The sequence below is a fragment of the Periplaneta americana genome, chromosome 8, assembly GCF_040183065.1.
Source record: "Periplaneta americana isolate PAMFEO1 chromosome 8, P.americana_PAMFEO1_priV1, whole genome shotgun sequence".
Lineage (NCBI taxonomy): Eukaryota > Metazoa > Arthropoda > Insecta > Blattodea > Blattidae > Periplaneta > Periplaneta americana.
This window is the reverse complement of record NC_091124.1, coordinates 135,066,831-135,091,932: the sequence shown is the minus strand read 5'-3', so window position 1 is coordinate 135,091,932 and position 25,102 is coordinate 135,066,831. Positions and strand designations below refer to the sequence as shown.

The window sequence follows — 25,102 nt, the reverse complement described above, 5'->3', positions numbered from 1 at the left end:
TAAAATCCTACCATGCCAACAAACCTACGAATTTGTCTAACATTGGCGGGCCTGGGGAATTGCATCACAGCCCGCACATAATCGGGATCCGTTTCAATTCCCTGGGCGGACAAATAATGTCCTAAAAACTTTATTTTCGTGGCCCCCAAGGTGATCTTCTCTTTATTTAAGGTAATACCTGCTTGTTGAAGCCTACTAAAGACTTCTCGCAAGTGCTCCTGATGTTCTTCTCGAGATCGAGAGTAAATCAGCAAATCATCCGCATAATTAAATACGTATTGGTATTTGATATCCCCGAACAACCGATCTATCTCTCTACTCAGTATCTGGGATCCCACCGCAATCCCCATCGGTAATTTATTAAACTCATACAATCCAAATGGTACGATAAAGGCGGTACAACGCCTACTCTCCGGAGTAAGAGGAATTTGGTAGTACGCTGAATTCAAATCAAGAACCGAAAAAACAGTAGCTCCGTGGAAATGTTGAAAGGCACTCTCTAAAGTGGGCATTGGGAAACAATCATATTTTATTTTAGCATTAAGTTTACGATAATCAACAACCATTCTAAATTTCCCATGTGACTTAGGGACCAAAAATGCAGGACTAGCGTAATTTGAGTTACTCTTCCTTATTACCCCACGCCGTAGAAGATCAGCAACTTGTTCCCTTAAGACCTGCAATTTGGGAGGGGAGCAAGAATATGGCGGGGACCTAACAGGGGTACTATCTAGCAGTTCTATCTCACATGACCTTCCCCGCATACAACCCAATCGCTCTACAAACAGCTCAGGGAACTCTTCAACAAGATGACTGTATTGACCTAAGTCCCCAACACGTGGCAAACCAGCGCCAATGGGTTCTGGGTCGGTGTCCTCCGAATACACAAGGTTAACCGGAAGATTCTTACTTATGGGTTTCTCATCCCACTTCCAACTCTCTCCTGGCCTGAAGTGAAATCCATACGCCCTATCCCAAGGAAAAATCTCCATGCCAGACCTCACGATATAATCGTTTCCTAAGATTATGGGGACTTGTAAATGTTCGATAATTCTAAAAGGATGAGTCCAAGAATACTCGTTAATACGAAAATGGCACCGCACCAAGGTAGTAACAGGGACATCACTGCCATCAGCTAACTGGCATGTTTCCTTGATCGACTGCTTACTCCGTATCTTCTTCATATGATGCAAAAATGGAACGTAGTCCGCTCTAATTATGGATGCAGCAGCACCCGTGTCCAAGATAGCGGGTATAATAACCTCTCCAAATTTTACTGAGACCCAAGGCAAGACATGAGCCTGACTATGGCGTGTTCTTTTATTAACATTAAAAACCGGATTACGTGGTATTTCTTTACGTTCGGGTTTGCTAGAATCTTGAACATTCTTATGAGGCAAGACCCGACACTGAGCTTGAATGTGACCCAACTTGCCACATCGAAAACACGTAAGAGGCCTCTTTCGTATAAAAATTTTAGGCTGACTCACAGGATTCAACGGACGCGTACCTGAACACTGTTCACGCGAACGAAAATGATATGGCAAAGATCTATCCCGTTGCCTTTCCGCTATCAGGGAATTATCTACACTTCGGCCCAACTCATGTAACTCTTCGATTGTGCGTGGCCTAGATTGAAACACGAAGTGTGATCTAATATACGGACTCATATTTTGCAAAATCAATTCTATCAGTTGTGACTCAGTAGAATAATGGTTTAATATAACATTGGCCCTATATACAGAGTCGAGGAATTCCAAAAAATTCTCTTCCAGAAACTGAAATCGGCGCGATAAATAATCTCTAAGTCCTCTCGCAAACGTGAAGGAAGAAGTTCCAAAACAACTCTTTCGAGAAGGATGGTCCAAGCCCATAGAAATCGGATACCCTGTCCAAAAATCTCCAATAATAAACCACTAGTCCGCGGGATCAAACCCAATATGAACTCTCGATCCTCAACTAATCCCAAGGCATGGATTCCTATGCTTTCCATTAAAAATCCCATCAATAACCTCGGATCCTTACCATCAGTCAACCGCAAATTTCTAACCAAATCCAAATATACCTTCATATGGCACTGGTTTACATTGGAAGAAAATATTCTTCTCTCACTACCCAATTTTCCTTTCTCTATATCCAATTGTGACATATAAGCGGGATCCATTTGTTTTTCTCCACCTAATACTAGAGTAGACAGACCCTCACCTTCCGCCTGAATGGAAGTTCATTTCTTAGGCTCAATAGGGACTGAAGATTGTGAGGCTAATCCCTGCATAGCATATTTGTCTTTAAGTTCATCCTCAACTCGCAGGCGAATGTTACTCACAGTCTCTGGATCCAACGTCTTCAAATATAGGGAAAATCGAGACTGCAACTCCCGCTTCCTATCCTCCGTAGATATGCCAGCACGCTCCAGCTCCGCAATCAAGGTAACCTTCGATAGGTCCCAACACCAACCAATTTGAACACTCATACTTAAACAAAGAAATATCAAATTAATCTCAAGTCAAAAAAAATTATCTAACTTTCAACAAATCCACACTATTATGAGCAATCAATCCAATGCATCTCAAAAGTGGGTTGCAAAAATGCAAACAGTTGATCGAAAACAGCCAAAAGAAATTTACAAGTGCCACAATGTCAAATCATAAGCACCAACACAAAACATATATGACCATTAATCACAGCAAGCCATTTATAACATTTATAACCGCGCTAAACCATTCATAAACCATACTAAACCATTTATAACCACGCTAAACCATTTATAACCATGCTCGGCTACCATTTGTGAGGGGGCGGCAGCGGTACGATCATCCACTCCTCTTTATCTTTCTTATATTGGCTGCTTTCGCCAGGTGGACGGCACATTGGAAGGATTGGATGTGCGCAGTGGAAGACTTTTAGAAATGAATAGTGTGAATTTGTAAAACAAATATAATTAACAATAATAAGTAACAATGTACATAAATGGAAAATGAAATAACAATAAATATGAAATAGGTGAGTGAAAATAGGACAAACTAATCTGAAATGATATCCCCAGGATATGTAAATCATGTAAGTATCACAAGGCTGAGGCCAACACACTTATAAGTGATTAAACCATCTAATATGGCCGTCTCTCGACAATCAGTGACTAACCTATTAACCATATGTTCATAAACCACTCTCTAAAAATATATATATATTAACTATCTGAGTATGAATCTGCACACAACACCCAGCCAGCACATTAACTTAATACATGATCCATTCGACCATAGATACCACTCAGTCTGACTAACCAAACTATAAATACACGTACACTCAATAAGAGAGAAACTCTACCCAGCATAAGGCATTACATGACTGATCACTATACATTACCCATAGCACATATTGCTCACATAAACTGTGCAAATTGCAGTAACACAAATCTCTGCACTTTACAAAATGAACACCCAACAGAGAGAGAGAGGGATGGAGACCGATACACGTAATAAGTAACGGACGATAATTCCAATCTCATGGATCGTTTAAATAGCAACTAACTCGACGCATATGATAACAAAATAGCGGCGAAGGAAACCAACAATAAAATGGAGCAGGGAAAACACTAAAACAATATGTGAGACCGTAACCGCTGCTCTATCACTCTAACCATCTCGGAACATGAACTCACGTTTCAAATCATATCTCATTACATAATTCCCAATGCAATTTACCTCAAACACATATTTATATGTCACAAATATGTTACTCGATGCAAATACTAAAACTTGCCCCCAAGACGTATCACTAGCAAGCGATGTTTCAAACTACGATCCACTAAAATCCCAAACACACACGACGCAATTTAACTACTCCACTGATCTATCTCCAACACGTACAAAGCCCGAGTCACGTTGTCTCTATCTGCCGCGTACCAAAATCCTAAGTCTTGTTAAATGTTTCTGCCGTGTACGAGAGCTTGAATCTGAGCCAACTGTTTCCATATATCTCCCGCGTACGAGAGCCTAAGTCTTGTTAAGTGTATCTGTCGCGTACCGGAACCCGAGAGACGCTCCGTGTATCTCCATTAAAACAGGTAAACTCTCCCCCCCTCTATCCTCATGAGATGTAATGAACCGGCCAATAGGGTTATTTGGAAAGAACAAATGAAGGGATTGATAGCGCTATCTATACTGTGACGTCTGAGAGCGTTCTGACGGATGAAGTGACGTACTAGGTGAATGGCCGTGGTCGTGGGCACGGCTCAGTACACTGATTTCACCTTTCTGATAATCCTACTTGTCTGTGGTGTAATAATCATGATGAAGATCTGGAACACATTCTCTTATACCACAAAAGAAGTAAATTAAAATTATCAGTACCAGTTGCAGAAGACACAGCCCTGCAGTATATATTGACTACACCCCAACTCTGGCTACTAGCAACAAGCATCTATAATGAACACCGATCAAAATATCCCTCATTTCTCATGAAAAACAACAACTGAATAGAGTACAGTGGACTGTAGTTGACTTTATGTTGTCAGCAAACAGCTGGATACGTTAAGAAGATTGATTGATTGATTGATTGATTGATTATCTTCTCTACATTGTTGAATGTCATCATTAACTGGTCGTAATAAGTAGTTTCCAATTACAGATATCGCTGCTTTGGAGTCACTGAGGCGGACAATGTTTGGAAATGGGAAGGATCTGCACAACAGTTGTTTCACAGCAGTATATACGGCTCTCACTTCTCCATCAAAAGGTGTATGGTTATTGCTTAGAGTGAGATACATAGAGAACAATTGGCTATGAATTTCGGCTCCAGTGGGTCCATGTTTTTCTATTTGAGAGCTGTCAGTGTACACATGCAGCCATTTGTCTTGTGGGTAGCGGATTTGTAATGTTTCTAATGCTGGAAGACTGAGTACTTCACTACATTCGTTCTGTTTATTTTCTATTGCAATGAGATCTAGTGTTACGATGTGTTAATCATTGCAGTTTTATTTTTTTTATTTCATTCATTCACAGTTTTCTGTTCAAGGCCAGGTCTTTCATTGCAAACCGAACATTCTCCAATCTTCCATATTTTCCACCTTCCTCTAATATATTTCTTATATTTCGTCATCATTAATTATTACTTGTTATTAAAGTGTTTTATTATTTGTATTTTATATACCATTTATTTCATATTGACAGCCCTATAATTAGGAAAATTGTGCAAGATATGTTGTTAGTCCAATGCCTAGGCACTTGGCAATGAAGTCATTAGCTGTCTTGCACTCAGTACTTTTTTACGATGTCATCTTCTTGTAGCAATGCTGTGCATCTTTTGATGTGTTTCATGTTCATGTCTTCATTTGCATCACACAATACACAGGCAGATGTATGGGAAATTCCTATCCTGTGCAGGTGGCTTTCCAAACAATCATGACCTGCTATTAGAGTTGCCAACTATTTTTCAAGAAAATACTGGAAATTAAGTGACAAACTGTTATACAAGAAATCAACAAGTAATAACGCTAGATTTATTAAAGAAAACCTTTATTCAAATAGTCAAACCTCATTGTATTTTGTTTTACAGATTTGGCTTCATGAAGAAGTTGTACATCATATTTTATAAATTGTAAAAATTCTTTGTAGAAATATTTGAAATTGACTGCAATTTGTATTTCTCCTTTTATGAGATTGTACTCCTTCTATTTCGAATATCTATCCATTTATTGTTCATGAGAGAAAATACTCTCTGTGTATATGCATTACTTTCGGGTATGCTTAGAACAAAATCTACCAATTTGGCCAAATTTGGAACATTGACATTATTTGATTTTAAAGTGGTAAACACTGAAATCTATTTCTGGTGGGCATTACCTTCTATAGAAACTCCACATTTTAATGCATCCCTAGAACAACAACCAAAGATAATAGATATCTTCAGAAACCATTCCTTCTGCATTCTTTACATTGTATTTCAAATTAATATAATAGAGCTGTAAAATTAAAAGTTTGAAACAAAGCTCTTTGCGTGACATAAGAAGAAGGGAGAAAATCGTTCTAAGAGCAGTCGAATGTGGGAGCTAGGAGACTGTCAAAAATGGGGCCAAATATGGGAGATCCCAGGAAATACGGGACAGTTGGCAACCCTACCTGCTATCGACCTGAGCATCGCAATAGCCCTTTGGGGATTATCTCAGGGTTAGTCAATAAAAATTCTCAGATTTTATCTTTTGCTTCATCAGAATTTTGTTGTTTTTGGGGAAATCTGAATTTACTTTTTGATTAGTTGTTTTACAAAATAAAGTGGAAGTCCGTTCAGTGCTGCCCTTTTAAGCCTTTGTACCACAATAGGAAGGAATCCACTGTAAACAATTTTTTTCTCTAGTTTAGTTAGGTAGTATGTAATTTGCTTACAATCCTGAATTTTAGCTCCTTTTGTAGACTGTTGTGAAATTGTATCTTGTATGTCTGCCCTTGAATCTGATAATATAACAGCATTTTGGAATGTATTTAATCTGTGGAAGGGGTTTTGCGAAGATATATAAGTAGCAGTAACTTCCCCCTCAAAATTTGTAGCATTTCCTCCTACAGGATTGTAAATAAAAAGAGAGGACATGTTCCTCCAGGAGCTTCTCTTGAATGTGATGTAAGGGTTCCATCTGTGTAAATTTGTAACCACTCTATACATGGGCATCTTGTTTCTATTGTTATTATAGCCAGAGTTTTAAAAAATAGTTTCTTTATTTCAGATTTTTAACATCGTTCATGAGGGTCAAACTTTAATCTATGTGAATTTTAGTGGGTTGTCTTTCGTTAATCAATTTTCTTTCCTTTGAGTGATACATCAGTCTTTTTTTTTTTTTTTTTAATTTCCTGTACTAACATTATAAAACTTCTCTGTTTTTTTTAATCTATCCATAGTTTGAATATTATGTCAACTATTTCCTGTATATGGTGATCTAATTAATTTCTCATAGTGTATTAATGCTTGCTTTTTCAATTTGTCAATAATTGTATTATGAGTAGTCATAAGAATCTGCGTAATAATGATTGAAGTTGTTTTTACTACTCCAGTAATTAATCATAGTACCTGATTTTGAAATAAATTGATTTTATCGAAATAGTTTTTTGATATTGTTATCAATACTTCTCCACAATATTCGATAATTGGTTTGATATACATTTTGTATGTTGTATTGAGAGTTTCTCTTGTGCATTTCCACTTCTTTCCTGCCAGTCTTTTTACAAGTGAAAGTCGTCTTGTTCCCTTGTCTATAATATCATCTGTGTTGTTCTTCCACGATAGTTTATTATAAAACTATATTATGAAGTTATATTTATCTTTTCTTGCCAAGTGAGAAAATTTCGTATGCCGTTTTGATTGCAAAATATAAATATGGGTTAGAGTGCGACTTATATTTATGTGTAGAAATAACATATGTACTGTATTAAGCTGGATTATATGAGTCCTAATTACATCAGCTCCATTGAATCTACTGTGCCAGTCTGTCTTACATAAAAACAGAGGTAATTAAAACTTTTCAACGTTCATCAATTTCAGAAGTTGACTCATAATTCCTTTTCATGGTATCCTCTGGCTTGGATTTATGATATCAAAATCTGATGTTATCAAGTGGTTGATAATCAAACATTTGATATCTTCAGAGCCAAAATGAATTACAGTCAAAGATAATATCCTAGATGGTCTCTTCTTTTATGTTGTAAAGTCCACACTGGGTGTGTCATTATAATATAATTATGTCTTGTGAATGTGTTACATAAGGATGCAGTGTCCATCACAGTTCTGAGATTGGTTCTTTCCAGACTGTGCCTGCTTGGTGATGTCGTAAAGGCCTCTCATTTTCGTCTTACTATATCTCATGATGTCATGATATTCACACATGATATCTCGAAACCAGCATTCTCCAATTCCACCCACAACTTCACTGTGGAGTACACCCAAGTCACTGAAGATTCACAAAATAGAATGACGCAGACAGTCCCAGCACTGACTTTCCGTATAAGCACATCACTATTACTGTTCACAAAAATGGCTATGGTACAACATAAGTATTTTTAGTCTGTTCTTTACTATGTAAGGCTGGGTACACATGGCGTGCCGCAGAAGTAACGCGGCATTAACGTGGCATTATATGTAATGCACGGAGTAAATTGTGCACTCTCGAGCAAGCAGTGTGCACGATATGAACCACAATCCTCGAACACCATTCTAATTCCATTCTATCGTGCACGATGCATGACATGGAAAACGAGGAACCTTTGTTAACTGTTATTTGTGCTTTGGCAGTAATAGCATACATTTTCAACGGAAAGGAACATAGACCTACGGAGCTGTACAAGAAGTGGCTATCATCGGCATTATCATCTTCACTTCATTCAGACGCTAAATAACCTAGATGTTGATACAGCGTCGTAAAATAACTCACTAAAAAAAAAAAGAAGTGGCTAGGGAGTAATTCGTTAAGTGCTATAAAATTTCAAGAAATCAGCAACTAGTATGAAAACCTTAAGACTACTCGGATGATTTCACCAATTTTGGAGAATTAGTGATGAAAAATGTGCCAAACTTTTAAAAAGCAGCCACCAACTTGCGAGAACCAATCTCAAGTCAAGATAGGACAGTATTTATTGTACACTAAACTCAATTCAGCCTTTGAAGAATGTTGTTGTGTAATTAACTAAGTATGTAAAACACTATTTTTGGTTGACTTTCTGTATATGTCAATATTCCAGGTTCACACTGACTTTATGATTCTTTGTGACAGAGGATTTGTTTACAAGCCTTTAATACCTTTTGCCAATTTAAAAACAGGCCATCAGACAAATAATCCAGATGTTTGCCCAGCAATTGTCAGCGCATTAAAGGAAAATATCAAGATGAGTTAATCATAGTACAAACATAATGTGGTTCTTTAATGGAGATATTTTAATTGCAATACAAATAATGTAACATTGAGAGAATTAAAGTTAAAAAATTCGAAATACCACATCAAGAAAAATCAATATTATTTCGAAGTCACATTGTAATAAAGAAATACGTACAATAAGACTACAAACATTTTCTTTTTCGAGTAATCAAAATTTGATTTGCCAAATGATGTTTTTAATTTAAATGTGCAGTCAAAACGAATATTTTAAATTAACCAAAGAAAATTATTTTCAAATAAAACATAGAAATGAAAAATACATACAACAAATACTACAAAAATTATTCAGTTCATTAAAAATAATAATAAGAAAAACAGAAGATATTAAATTTGCTGGTTTTGACTATCGGAGTAGCCTATATGATGAACATTCTGGAGACGGAGTTTTGGCTGGATGATATTGAAGAGAGCGAAGAGAGCTTGATTCAAATCCAGAAGTGACAGAGTGCACTGTAGTAAAAATGGAATTGGAGATTTTGTCATTGAAAGGTCGGCTTGAAAAGACTCTTTGAGTCAGAGGACATTGTGGTGGTTCGGGAGCTGAAGCATAGGAAGTTGAGGGAGTAATTGGTTGAGTAGGTTTACTAGGATAACCCATTTGGAAGAAGACATACCAAATGAAGATGCAGATGAATGAAAACGTTCTTGTCCATAGTAAGTTGGCATTTCAAAGAAGTTTCGTTTTGCTTTCATCTGAATATCATAAGTAGCTTGCTGAATCCCTTTCCTAGTAGTTGGACGATATGTTATCATTTCTGATGAAAGGAAAGCACAAAATGATTCGATTTCACATTGTTCAACAGTTGCTTTTAACCTCCCAGAAGTAATCGGTATGGCTCAGACAGTAGCACATTTGCCTGCTGATCCAGAGTTAAGCTCGAGCATGGATTCCATTCCCGCTTGGGCTGATTACTTGATTGGGTTTTTCCGAGATTTTCCTCAACCATAAGACAAATGTCAGATAATCTATGGCGAATCCTCGGTCTCATCTCGTCAAATGCCAGCTCACTATCACAAATTCCATCGACGCTAAATTACCTAGTAGTTGAATGAGCGTCGTAAAAATGACCAATTTAAAAAAATTAACGTCCCAGCAGTGGCTTGCATAATTCCAACGGCGATTGCCAGTAATTGTGTACTATCATTCTGCTTTTTCGCTCGTTTTGGAGTCCTGTCTCATCTTGCATATTCACTGGCAGGTTCCGTTGTGTTTATTATAATAGTCAATATCACCAGGATTCCACAAGACTGGACATAATTTATGAAGTCCAACCTACTTCAGATCACTCCATGCTTGAGGTGTGCGCACTTCGTGAGACAAACGGCAACCAACCCGTACACGCTGCAGCAATGAATCCCTTTGTGTTCGCGAGAAAAACCGACAGGGAATGGATCATTATGCTGCATTTGAAGTGTGCTTGTCCTTGCTGCAGCGCGTGCTTGAAATTGCGTGCACACTAGCGAAAAAAGTCCCGAATTCTGTTCAACTCTTGCTGCATTACAGCTGCAGTGCGTCCATGTATACTCGGCCTAAGGTTCGTTCCAACAAGCAGTTCATGTACGAACCATGGATCATCTTATGCATATGCGTTTGTTAGGTTTCTGCTATGGAATTGAAACAGAACTGGATGATGTTGGAATGCTTTTTCTGATCATCGTATACTAAATCCAGAGATGCTATAACTGTGATCATCTTTGCCTGAGCACGGGCTGCTTAATTATTGTTTCACAGCTAATTCAAATTGCAGAAAATATAATTTCGATAATTTTCCATAAAAAGATAGCAAAGCATATGGAAGCTAAAAATTCTTCTAATTCCATGTCGTAAACTGGGGGAGTCTTTCTTCTTTTATTCATTTATGTTCTTTATTTATTATACTTTTAATCAGAGTTGCTTGTTGGAAATGTAATTAACTATTTCAATACCCAAATAATTTTCAGTCTTTTTCTTTTTAGCGAAAATTTAAATTAAATCTCTCTAGTTTTATTATTCGTCTGCACTGTCCCTTTCCATCTTAACCTCACTGATGCCAACAATCGATCATGTCTTTCTTCAGTATCCAGGAGATGTTGGTGAGTGTGTGCGCATGCCCGAGACACACACTCACCAGTACATGCCTCAATCCACTGACTATTTCTGACCGTTCTGGATCCATGTCAAAAGTTTGTTGTAACGCCTGACTGAAGTACATGTTTCTGGTTCAGAAGTGGTTCGGAGTGTGTTGGAATGCCTTTCCTGTATTGCACATGCTTATGATGGCTATGGATGGTTACAGACTGTTGTTGGAATGAACCTGTAGTCAGCTGCCTCGTTGCAGACTTCGTCCTTATGACTAGGTCCAACAGTCTTTACAGCAATTCGTTACCAATTTGGAGTTGAGGTCACTAATGTCTGCAGGCTTGTTCAAAATACTGTTCAAGGTGAACTCTGTGTATTTGATACTGACAGGAAGAAAATCACATTGCATGCTTTTCTGAATAGCTCTACAATAAATGATTCTTGTTTCTCTTCAACAGTGTGGATTACTGTGATGAGGCTGGCACAGACCCGCCAAATGCACCATCTGGTGAGTCGTACTTGCAGCCAGGAAGTAAAGTGTACCAAGTGGCAGCTTTTACAACAAAAAAATTCTATCTTGAAGGTGTCACAATGTACACTGACGAATTTCCATCACGTGCTCGGACCTTCTCGAGATCAGTGATGTCACTCTCCAGCAGCTCAACTCCAGATTCTAAGGTTATACACTTTTTTTCTTATGATCGCATATAGTCCTTACTGTAACAAAATGTAGAAGGTATTTAAATGACAGTGTATTGGAGTCAGAAGCAGTTTTGGATGGATAGCACAGTCTGAATTTGTACATTTTTACTGACTCTGATTTTGATTAAAATTATATTTAAGAATATACAGAGAAATCGTTATGTGTCCACATACATAGTTCAATTTGTACACTCTGAGAAAAAGTCCATATAAACAATGTTAAGTTATACCATATCAATTGCTCCTTGTTGTATGGTTTTACTGAATAGGTCGTTCAATATTATTGGTCCCAAGTGATAATACTTCTGGAAGAGTTCTCAAAAAAGAAAAAATGGAGGCAGGGCCATCTTTTTACAATGTACATTACACATGATGCCGGACTGACAATTAGAATAGACAGGGATAGATTCATTATCTTCATGAAGGAAAGACAGTGAATTATAATCAATTCATGTTTGTGATGTGGAGTATGGTGTAGTACTCAGCTCTTGGCAACAGCATAATACATTTCTTTTAGCAGTTCTTCAGTATGGAACTCTGATAGATACTTATGTAATCATTCACTGTGCTTTCACTTTTTTTGTCACCTAATCAACCCTGCGCAACCAGCTAATGTGAAAAAACAGTTGTTTGGATGGCTCGATTTTGTGATCAGTGAAAATGAGCTTTCGTTCCATTGTCATAATGAAACTGCCGAATCTGTGAATCGAATTTTCATGGTAAGAGTGTAAAATCATTTATGAAACTGACTGCAGTGAAGGCTGAAAAGCCAGGTGAATTACCGAATTGAGAAACTTGTGTATATTGTGTAATAATTGCTCTTCCACTTGTGTGATTTGATGTCAGCTGATTGTGAAAACTACACATCACGGCTTTGCAGTCTACTTTCAAGTAAATGCAGATATTAATCTATACAATTGTGCCCTAGTATAATATTACGCACGAATAAAGAACATCACTAAAATTATTACGAAATGATTGGATAAGACAGTTGAAGTTGATGGAGATGCAGGATCGAGAAGACAGTTGCAGTTGGTGGGAAGTCATGAATTGAGGTTAAGGTTATTACTAGGAATGCCTGCAGTTTCGAAAAAGTCACACCACTAGGTTAGGTCACATAAATTTATTGGTGCACATTGCGTGTGCAAGCTCTGATTTTTATTTTAACTGGGTAATTAGGAAGTTACTAAGTAACACTATGGGTGCAACTAATAGGGAACCAATGATGGAACGCTTCAAGTGCAAACTATCAGATGTTATTCAGAATAAAAAAGAAATTGTGACATTTTGACCAAAGAAAAATACAGTGAGTTAGTTGATGAAGTGAAAGAAAGTAAATTAAAATCAAGTGTTAAAACTCCAGCCAACTATCGAAGACTAAAGCATTATGATATTGTGAGAATAGGTGAATGTGATAAACTTACTGTATTTATCCCATGAATGAAAACAGCTCTACTGTTAGATAATACATTGACACAGACAAACTTTTAATGTAATTCATGAAAAATATGTGGCAATTGTATATATTCTTATTGAGGATCTTGGCATCCTCTATTGAATATTGCGTAATCAATGACTTCATGTTGTCATCACCTAGATACTTATTAATGGAGGAAAATTCGTTCTGGCACCAGGAATCGAACCCAGGACTAGCCTGGTGTGCTGAGTTCTGTTACCATCTGAGCTATGCTGGGATCCGATCCACAGTGCTGGCTGAACTCTCCTTCTTTGTATTGTCAATGGCCTACTATCTGCATTTGAGACATATGAGTATATGTCATATATGCAGAAGCGCATATTCTAATGACTTTATGGCCATTTCAACAACAGTTTTAGATCACTGTTAACACATATACGAGGTTGGGCAGAAAAGTAATGAGACTGATTTTATTTTAACCATAAATTTTATTCTTTTAACAAATCAAGATTATCCCCTTCGAAGTAGTTCCCTTGGGCAGCTACACACGGATGGAGCTGTTGTTTCCATTGTTCATAGCAGTGCTGGAAGGCTTCTGCTGGAATGCCTTTTAGCTTGTCGGTTACACTCTTCTGGATATTATTCAAAGTACCAAAATGGCACCCTTTCAAGTAAGTTTTTATCTGGGAGAATAAAGAGAAGTCACATGGACTGAGATCCGGTGAATAGAGGGGCTGGGGAACCACAGGAATGCTTTTTTGTGCCAAAAATTAGTTGATGGAGATTGCTATGTGACATGGGGCATTGTTGTGGTGCAGCGTCCAAGTGTGTGTAATGCCTGATTGCACACGTGCCACCCTCTTCCTGAGTCTGTTGCAATGTGTCTTGATCTTCTGCAGAGAGCCAGAATTCTTCAGTCGTGTGATCACAGATGATGAATCTTGGATTTACGAGTACGACCCTGAGTCAAAATGCCGAAATTGAGAGTGGCACACTGCAAACTCTCCCTGTCTCAAGAAAGCAAGAATGAGCAAATCAAAAATCAAATCAATGCTCATTTGCTTTTGGATAGTCAAGAGACCGTCCACAAGGAAATTGTGCCTCCAGGACAAACTGCCAATCTAACTTTATATAGGTCAGTTCTTGAAAGACTCACAAAAAGGGTGGCACGTGTGCAACCGCATTGCACGCACTTGGATGCAGCACCATGACAATGCCCATGTTACACGACAATCTCCAGCAACGAGTTTTTGGCAGAAAAAGACATTCCTGTAGTTCCCCAGCCTCCCTATTCGTAGGATCTCAGTCCATGTGACTTCTTTTTATTCTCCTGGATCAAAACTCACTTGGAAGAGCGCCATTTTGGTACTTTGAATAATATCTAATAGAGCATAACCCACAAGCTAAAACACATTCCAGCAGAAGCCTTCCAGCACTGCTACAAACAATGGAAACAACAGCTCCATCTGTGTGTAGCTGCCCTACGGAACTACTTCAAAGGCGATAACCTTGATTTGTAAAATGAATTAAATTCATGGTTAAAATAAAATCAATCTCATTACTTTTCTACCCAACCTCGTATATTATATTCTTATAGAGTACCTCGCCATCCTCTATTGAATATTGTGTAATCAATGACTAATGTCATCACGTGGTTACTTATTAATGGAGAAAGGAGGAGAGTTTGGCCGGCACTGTGGATTGGATCCCAGCATAGCTCAGATGGTAAGAGCACTCAGCGCACCAAGCTGAGGTTCCTGGGTTCGATTCCCTGTGCTGGAATGAATTTTTCTCTATTAATAAGTATCTACTGTATGTGATCACTAATAAAGTCATTGGTTACACAATATTCAATAGAATATGGCGAAGTCCTCAAAAAGGATATACCTAATAACAGCTCTGAGACGATTTGGCATGGATTCCACTAATTTCCCACAAATATTCTTCATTTCTTCATCGCGAAACCATACACCAATGAGGGCAGAAATCATCTTCTCCTTTGTAGAACAGTCCATTTTTTGCATTCTTCTTTTGCAAATTGACCACAAGTTCTCAATGGGGTTGATGTCGGGTGAGTTGTCTGGCCAGGGGAGTACCTGAATATTCTTCTTGTTGAAGAATTCTGTAGTTTTTCGAGACGTATGGCATGGTGCCAGGTCTTGTTGGAACACACCTCTGCCATCCAGAAATGATTTTTGCAGCTGGGGTACGATTCTGGTTTTCAATAAGTGAATATATTTGTCAGAATTCATCATTCCCTTGATAGGTATTAATGCTCCAGGCCCTTCATGTGTAAAACAACCCCAAAACATTACTTTAGTGGGTTATTTGGGTGCTTGATGGAGATGAGCTGCTGTTACTTTTTCGGATCCTTTCCGTACGTAAGAAACACGGTGGCCGTGGACCTCGAAATGAGGCTCATCGGAAAAAAGTACATTCTTCCAGTCATTCACTGTCCAGTGTTGATGTAATTTTGCCCACATTAAGCGTTTTTTGCACATAACAGGGGTTAGCAGTTGCTTCTTAATAGGCTTATGAGCCCTTCGTCCAGCTTCCAAAAGCCTACGCTGCACTGTTGTGACGTGAATATTCGCCCCAATGGTAACCATTAACTCGCGGGTTAAGTAGACAGCAGTTAGTCTAGGATTTAATTTACTTTTCCTGACAATTAAACGATCATCTGCAGGTGAAGTCTTCCTTTTCCGGTCACAGTTTCCTTTTTTCTGGGGTGTGATGGATCCAGTCTCCCTGTATCGTTTTATGATCGAATTAACAGTAGCCAAACCGATGTGACATTCTGCAGCAATTTGCCTCTGTGTCATAGAAGAATGCTCTCCTAATGTTATAATTTTAGACCGTTTTCGTGGAGTTGTATCCATTTGTGAAGACGACAGAATGTACACAGGATTGCAGTATTAAGTCTTCAACACAACTGAAATGCTTATAAGTACAAAACGACAGGCAAAATGTCACATATTATAAAAAAAATAACGACAGACCTTCAACAATGGAATTACACGTACTACAGATGTCAATTAAAGCAGTATGAGCAGCTGTGAGGCCAACAATGACAGAAAATGTAAAAATATGTCGTGTTCGGATTAATTTGCACGCTACTGTTTATACGGTATATATATATTATGACAGTATTAACAGTGATCTGAAACTGGTGTTCCTGCATATATGACATATTATACTTGTATGTGTAAAATGCAGGTAGTAGGCCATTGCCGATACAAAGGAGGAGAGTTCGACCGGCACTGTGGATTGGTTCTTGGCATAGCTCAGATAAGAGCATTCAGTGCACCAAGCTGAGTGTCCTGGGTTTGATTCCCGGTGCTGGAACGAATTTTTCTTCATTAATAAATGTGTCAATTGGCCATGGTGGAAGAAATCCAATGCTGAAAGAATTGCAGAGGAAGTATAAAAATGTAACGTGTGAAGAAATTATGACCAAGGATAAATCGTTTAAAAAGGGAAATATCTCAGAAAATAAACGATCAGATTATCCAAGCCTGGACTCAAAAACTGAGTAAATTAGATACCGACAATATGAGCGAAGTGTGGAAAATTACAAAGTTTTTCACTAAGCCATATAGTGACATCCCTCCCATCCAGCACAATGGGACAATGTACAACAGTCCAGAGGAGAAAGCAGCTATTTTCGCGGAAGTCTTCGAGAACTCCTTCCATCCACACGGTGACTTATATGACAGACAAATACATGACAGAATAACACAAGACACAACTACGTACCTACAAAACGTGGACCTCAACAATAACGACGCACCTCTGATCCGTCCTGCTAGTGTTCACGAGATAAAATGGCAAGTTAGACACTTGCCAAATAAAAAAGCCCCTGGCCCCGATGGCATACAGGCTGAAGTATTGAAACAATTGTTACAAAAATCGTTTAAACTGCTTACAAGTATCATAAACGCTATCTTTCGGATAGGCTATTTTCCTAATATTTGGAAACACTCGCATATTATTCAAATTCCTAAACCAGGAAAGAATAAATCTGATCCACGTAATTATCGACCCATTAGTCTACTAAATGTTCTAGGTAAAGTTGCGGAAAAGATCATACAAAAAAGATTGAAATCCGAAATCGGAAACAATGATCTAATCCGAAACGAACAGTTTGGATTCCGTTCAGGTCATTCGTGCACACAGCAATTGCTGCGCACAACGGAATTCATTACCACTGCATTTAATTTAAATCGAACAGTAGCGGCTATTTTCCTAGATTATACACAAGCCTTTGACAGGATATGGCATTCGGGCTTGATACACAAATTAATTAACAATAATTTAAATTGCCGCCTAGTGAAACTGTTGGACAATTATATTTGGGGCAGAACGTTCCATGTTAAACTGAATGACGTGCACTCCACGTCGCGAGGTATTAACGCTGGAGTGCCTCAGGGCAGCATTCTGGCACCGATACTTATCCAAATTTATATTAATGACCTACCTTTTCATCAAAATATCAGCAATAGCATTCTTGCGCTATACGCGGACGATTCGGCACTGTGGAAGCAGCTTCTCTTGCCCACAGCCGTACGTCAGGGCTTGAGGGTTTGTACGTACGCCCGAGAGTGTAGTCACTTGACGCTCCCTATACTTGGTGGTCGTGAAACTGGTATGGGACATGGCATTATTGTGTTGCAAGTGAAGGGTTGTCTTTTTCTCTGGCCTGACTAGAAATTCAGACTTCAGATTTCTATCAGTTTTAAATACCAATACACATTTTCAGTACACCAAGGGCGGTATCATGAAATTTATATAACATACATGCACCTAAAGCACACAGTTTATAATGAAAGATCTTACTTTTGATGTCATAAAAACCGTTTGTGTGTAATGTAGAAAATGTGTTTTGGATACATAGTACTTTATTTAATTTCTGTATGTTTTGCAAATGTTATTTTCGTTTATGAAAATAAACTACAAACAGGAATATCATTAGTTGTATGTTAAAGAGAAAAATTGAGAATTGTCTTGAAGCACATAAAACATATAATGGAAAAGTATGTGTTATTTTCATGACACAGATTTTTCACTAAATGTTCATAACACTTATCCAAGTACAGAAAATTGGAACATATAAATTATTACTTGTTTACTTCACTAATTGTGGTTACATTAAACTAAAAATACATTATAAGAAATCAGATTAAAAGGACTTAGAAATTCTGAAAAATGTAATATCTTGAAGTTTATCTTGTTTTAGAATTCAGATTCCAACTTCGGAACGGCACCTGTTACACCAGCTTCTCAGTCACCTTCCACGTCCCATATAGCCTCTTTTCAAGAGTCTGTTTTAAATGAGAAGACTTCTCATCGTTCAAACCTCTCACTAGAGCCAGACCCCATCCTGTTTGGGAAACTGGCAGGGCGTCAAGAGGTGAGGTTGAAATTGAAGCAGAGTGAAGGAGTGCTTGGACCTAAGGTTGACTTGGAAGTGATCTTAGGTTCCCTCACTACTTTCTTGTCAGCACGCCAGCTCCACGTCCTGGTGGAGCTATTACATGGCCTTGCAACTCCTGATCTGGAGGATACTAGGTATTGTGATTTTACAATAAACAAGTGAGATAAAATGAATTTTTGCGTATGTTGGATGTAGTTAATGGACGTGTAAATTGGGAAATGGTGTAAGATTTAGAGACTTTGAAGTGCAGGGTTGGGAGCAGCTAAATGTACACCTGACAATTGAATTTTTTTCTTTTATAGAATTGTTTTTAATAGAAGTGCTTGAGTCTTGTCTTCAATTCAAGATTCAGATGTGTAATGCAGTATTTTAAATAGTAACCCTGTTTTAATTTCTCCTCAGCATAGATAATATGCGATATTTAAAGATTTAAAAGAGAGACGAATATCTCTTTATGGTATGAACCAGGCTTTTTTTTTTTAAGTTTGTTTACATGATTTAAAAATGTTGATTCGGAATGGCCCAATTACTACTATTGTCTTTCCCTTTTACCACTATGCTACAGAGATCTATATGTTTTTTTTTTATCCTTGGTGGGACTCGCACATGGCACACACAGTGTTGTTCAGCACTTATTTGAAGGAGATAATTAAGTTCCATTACAGCAGGACGAAGAAGAGAAAGATGGAGTAGCAATTAGGGAACAGGTTGTGTGTGTCACTCAGAGGAGCCAGCAGGAAAGGGATGCTATTGCAAGAGAAATGCACAACATGCACCTGTTAAATTAAATCTGTGGCATAACAGCCCATGAAGGACCAAGCCTACCAGCCAGTTGCTGGTCGCACATCCTCATGCCTGAGGAGAGGTAAACGATAATCCAACCAGAACGGGGGTACCGGTATCGTGTGATTAGCACAATGATCCCTCCAGTTGTTATACCTGTTTTCCATAACTAAAATTCATCATGATGCTGGGTGGGCATCAAAATTTTCAATGAAGCCCACGGGCCACTGATTTATAAGATGCTTTCCAGATTCACAAGGAATGCTATGCGTTTGATACTTTACATAAAAACCTATAAAAATAAGACATGCTTCTTCAACATCTACCAGTGACAAGCAGTGCTTAAGTGCTAGTACTAATGTAGCAGGTAGATGGGTGAAGCAGTAGTTCATCCCAGTGCAGTGTGACAAGCGGTGAATTAGTATTAACATAGCAGATAAGTAGATAGCTGAAGCAGTAGTTCGAGTGTGCTGTATAGTGCCTTCCAGATATACCTCGAAGGTCCTTGATACTTCGTTATTTTCATATAAATACAAGAGGATCTCATTCATGGTCGGTCTGTCATGAACAGTGTGATATTCTTGTATAAGCATACACATTGCATATTGTAGTCTTATATTGCGAGACTTTTTCCATTAGTGTGAGACATATTCAGTGGATAAGAACTGTTACTCAGCCATTTTGGATAATTTTTTGGGGTCACTTTTCATCACTAGTAAAAAGCATAAATCATATGATTCTTGCCTGGTTTTTAATGAAAAGTGGACCAATGTTGACTTTTTTGTGCCAGTCGACAATAAGCCAGTGTGTATAATTTGTCATGAGTTAGTGCCAGTATCACAAGAATGCAATATAAAACGACACTATGAAAGAAAACATGCATCCAGTTTCTATCACCTTCAACGACAGCTTTGTGTGGACAAAGTGAACCATCTCCAGATTGATTTAATATGCCAAACAGTTTCATGTGGACAAAATGAACTATCTCCAAGATTTAAAATGCCATTATGGTACGTTTAGAAGGCAGAGGGAAGAAGCAGAGCATGCGTCAAAGTAAATTCGTGGGTGCTCATGTAAAGGGGGCTAAGTCGAATTGTAAGGTATGTAAACTTCTCTCCTTTGGTACTGAACAAAACCCCTTTGTCACAAAATACGGAGCACTGTAACTGCATCATGGATGGAAGCATGATTTAACCCCTTTATCACAAGACAGAAGTAATCGTGGAGGGTTCAAATCTTTACTTATCCCGCTTTAGCCAGTTTATACTTAAAAGCCTTCGGGGATAGCAAGTTTGTGGAAGAATATCTCATTGATGCTGGGGAAATTCTGTGCCCATATAATAAGGAAGTATTTAAAGAACCAAGTTTTTCTGGGGTCACTTTAGTACGATGTGTTGAAGAACTTTCCAGTGACATTGAAGAAACTTAAAAGAAAACAATTGTCTGAATTTACGTCATATTCATTTGCTTTAGATGAGAGCACAGATGTGAAATGTGAAGGATTCAGCACAATTGGCTATCTTTGTCTGTGGCATTGATTAACAATTCAGTGTGACAAAAGAACTGCTAGCGCTTGTAGCTATGAAAGGAACAACGAAAGTCACTGATATTCTTAAAGTCAGCTTTTCGACTGCAACTTAACCAACCTCTAGGGTGTGGTAACTGATGGTGCCTCTCCTATAAAGGGTTTGTTGCACTGCTACGGAAAGAACCAGAACAAAAAGGAAAAGATTTTGTCCATTACCACTGTTTAAACTACTAGGAGAATTTGTTCGCGAAAACTATTGAATTTGACAATGTCTATTGTGACTGTCAACTTTGTTAGGGTAAGAGGATTGAGTCAATGTCAGTTCCAAGAGTTTTTACCCCAAGAGTTCAAATCGGGTTATGGACTTGTTGTTTATTATAGTGATGTGCGTTGGTTGAGCCAAGAGAAGGTTTTTAAAAGGATCTTTAACTTAAGGAGTGAAATACAGCAATTCATGCAAACCTAGGGAAGCTGATTGCAGGATTCAAACATCCGAAGTGGATGACAGACTTTACCTTTGTGACTGATATCTCATTGTGCATGAATGACCTAAATATGTGGCTACAATTCAAAGATCAACTGGTGCACAATCTGTTCGGTCACTTCATAGCTTTTGTAGCCAGTTTCAAACTTTGGGAGGCACAATTTGCAAGAAAAGAATTAACTTATATTAAGCTTATTGCTGAGTCCAATTGTTCATCTCCTGATAAATACACTACAAAATTAGCCATGTTGCGAAGTGAGTTCAAAGAGAGATTTATTGATTTTCGTAAGCCATTCACTGTCAATATTGCCAACTGCGACCAGGTGTTTAGTTTTCCTTTGAGGAAAGTGTAAAGGAGCATGGTTACCTGCACTTGGTAGCTCTATATCCAATTCCTGTTCCCAACATACAGTATAATAGAATTTTTAACAGTGGTATTAAGCCTACGTGGAGAATGATAAAGGCGAGAATGCAAAGAAGAATGTCTGTGATTGAATCGTTTGAATTCTTCTACATTGAATCATTCAAGGTCGTAGGTGTGCTGCTGGCTGTAAGTTTATCTCATTGCTATGTTGTATCGAATTCTGCATTTCTTGTGAAGTACTACTAATCATTCTAGTTTTTTCATACTAACTGACAAAATTTGTTGTATAGGTTGTGGTAAGCATTGCATCCAGAAAGATATGACTAGATAATTACCGACTTCACTGCCAGCAAGATCACACATCTGCTTTAGTAGCAGTGAGAGTTTTCGATCTAGTAATTCTACATCAGTAAGAAGTTTACGCAAGTTATGTTCTTCACTTTCAGCGAAAACATTTATCAAAGCGTGTCTAATAGTCTCATATTAATTATTACTGTCATGAGGTGAAGTTATAATAGCATGTTCTTGTTGAACAACATCACACTCCAAAAAAGAAATTTCTTAAGGATACTTAGTGTCATTGGAAGTTATTCCGGATAAAATGAAGTTGGATTCTAGCTGCTGAAACCAAACATCTGGGCGATTTCTCCAGAAAGGCAGCAATTTTATGGCAACTCGGGAAATTGAATGGTGTCTTGCATCTTCTAGAGGCTTTTGCATTACAGAAGTTCCTTCTGGCATATCCATCACATTATTTGTCACCAATTAGTAACCTTTGATAGAATTGAAAACTTTTTATTTTCTCAATAGTATCACAACAATTGTCGCTACCAATAAAAATAAAACAAATGACTACGTCTTGACATAGATTAATCACTGTCTCCTGGATCACATCCTATGGCTGCTTACACTGCCTGCTTAATCAATGCTTAATGCGTGACTAACTGCTAGGTGGCAGGTAGTGTCTTAGTGCACACCGCTATTAATGTTATCAGTAATAGCTGTGTGCACTATCTGTTACTTAGCAGCAAAATAACTTTGATTGAGTAGGAAGTTTAAGCAGCCATACGATGTGATTCAGCAGGCAGTGAGATTAATAATAATAATAATAATCCAGGAGGCTATAGTGCCACAAAGTTCTCTTCAAGTTCGAACAGTCTTTCATACTTGTAAAGAACAAAAAATAATGAGATAGTTTCGTGAAAAAATTAATATAAATGAGACCATTGAAGAGTGAATGTTTTCATATGGTTTGAAGATATGCTCATGTACAAAGTGGGATGTAACTCACCCATATCATTGACTTGTCTATTCAATTATAGAATCTCAACAGTTAACGTTCTGTTATTTGTAACATTTGTGCCTTCAGATGGCCTAATCAGCATTATTTATTTTGTAGCAATGTAGCTCCACGGTCTCGTTGTGTGGAAAAGCCAATGGATTCTTCAGACTTTCACAGAGTTGAGCAAGAGCTTCAACAGCAATTGCATCCTTTATCAGTTGTGCGCACAAAGGGACTGCAGTACTCACAAGGCTGGTCCACAGCATCATTAGGTAAGACAATGACTAAGTTATGTCACTTGTGTATACATTTGAATTTACATTTTGTTACATTCTTTTGTGTGAGGTTTATATATACAACGTGCTTGTTTTTCTCTTTTGGTTTATGTTTGAATATGTAAGGATCTGAGTGAGTGAGCAAGCGAGAAAGTGAGTGAATGGAGGATGAGTGACAGAGGAAGGCAGCAAGTTAGTGAGGGAGAAAATGAGTGGATGTGTCAATGGGAAAGTGAGTGAGTGTGTCATTGAGCAAGTGAGTGAGTGATCTAGTGAGGCATTCAGAGAACAAGTAAGAGAAAGAGAGTGACTGAGGAAGGAAGTAAGAGAGGAAGAGAGGGAGTGAGTGAGTGAGTGAGTTAAGGAGTAAGAAAACTAGTGAATGAGTGGCTAAGGAAGTTTTTGAGAGAGACAGAGGGGAGGGAAAGGAGAGCGAACACAACTACTTTATACATTCATGCACACCCTCTCACCTTTATTTCTCCCCTGCTACTTCAGCACGTCTCTTCCCCTTATCTGTCATCCCTCCCTCACTCTCTCGCCCTCTCTCTTAGACTATTTCCTTTCATAGTAACAAATCTGTAATTAAATTCTTATTTCAGGGCTTACTATCATGCTCTCAAATAAGCAAACCATCTAGAATTATCATTTTCTGATAAGGACAACAACTGATTCTAATAATGGAGAACTTCACGAAGTTGTAAAAGAATGAGAAACAATAAAGCTCTTGATGAGGATTTTTATAAATATGTTGTTGTTTTCTAATGCCAGGCATGTGACAATAAAGTCATTTGACCTCTTGCACTCCATTATTTTTCAAAGATATTGTCATGGTTAGCCACTGACGCACAAATTTTGAGATGTTCTGAATTCATTTCTTGATTTGAGTTGCACAATGGACAGTTAAGAGACTGAGCTATTCCAATTCTATGCAGATGCTTGGCCAAACAGTCATGGCCTGTTGCCAATCTAAATGCAGCTACAGATGATTTGCGTGGTAAATCGGGAATCAGCTGTGGATTATGATGTAGAGAGTTCCATTTTTTCCCTTGCGATTGTGTTATCAAATTTTGTTTGTTGAAGGCTAAGTATGTAGATTTAATAAATCTTTTCACAGAATAATATGTAGATTTAGTAACAGGTCTGTAAGTAGCAGTGCTGCTCTTCTTTGCTAAAGCATCAGCATTCTCGTTTCCCAGGATTCCACAATGGGATGGTATCCATTGGAATACATTGCTTTTATTGAGTGTTATTAGTTGAAAGAGCATTTTATTTATTTCTGCTATTTGAGATGAAGGTGTGTGTCTAGAGACTATTGTTAGAATGGCTGCTTTGGAGTCTGACAATATAACTGCATTTTTAAATTTATTGATGTGGCAGAGAAGGTTCCTGAGACTTTCACTTATTGCAGTGATTTCTCCATCAAAATTGTTGTTCCATATCCAAGAGATCTATAAAGTGAGAAGAGATAGCACGTAACACCTGCATCTGCACCTTGTTCCCTGGAGATCAAGGATCTATCAGTATATAAATGAAGCCAATTTTGTGGAGTGTACCTAATATTAATTGTCTCTAAAGACAATTGTTTCATTATTTCAGTGTTTATTTCTGATTTTAGTATTTCTTGTGTTAAATTTAGATTATACTCTATATTTAATAGATTTAAAGGGTTTGGTTTAATTTGTAGGTTTTCTTTTAAATTCGGGACGTTGATTTTCTGTTTTAATTATTGAACCATGGATATGAAACTTTTTTGAGTTTTTAATCTACAGAGAGGGCTGTATGAATGCCAATTGTTTCCTGGTAATCTGATAAGTTTTTCATATTGAATCAATGCTTTTTCTTCTATTATCA

General features: G+C 37.8%; 1 protein-coding gene across 2 annotated transcripts in view; it reads left to right on the top strand.

Annotated features, from left to right (window-relative positions):
* The window catches only part of Atg2 (Autophagy-related 2), a 326,693-nt gene that overhangs the window by 45,950 nt on the left and 255,641 nt on the right, over positions 1-25,102 (top strand). For both annotated transcript variants that reach the window (XM_069833677.1, XM_069833676.1), the window contains exons 6-8: positions 11,438-11,657; positions 18,335-18,666; positions 23,091-23,245. In XM_069833677.1, the coding sequence (XP_069689778.1) occupies positions 11,438-11,657; positions 18,335-18,666; positions 23,091-23,245 (707 nt within the window). The remainder of the gene's footprint in view (positions 1-11,437; positions 11,658-18,334; positions 18,667-23,090; positions 23,246-25,102) is intronic.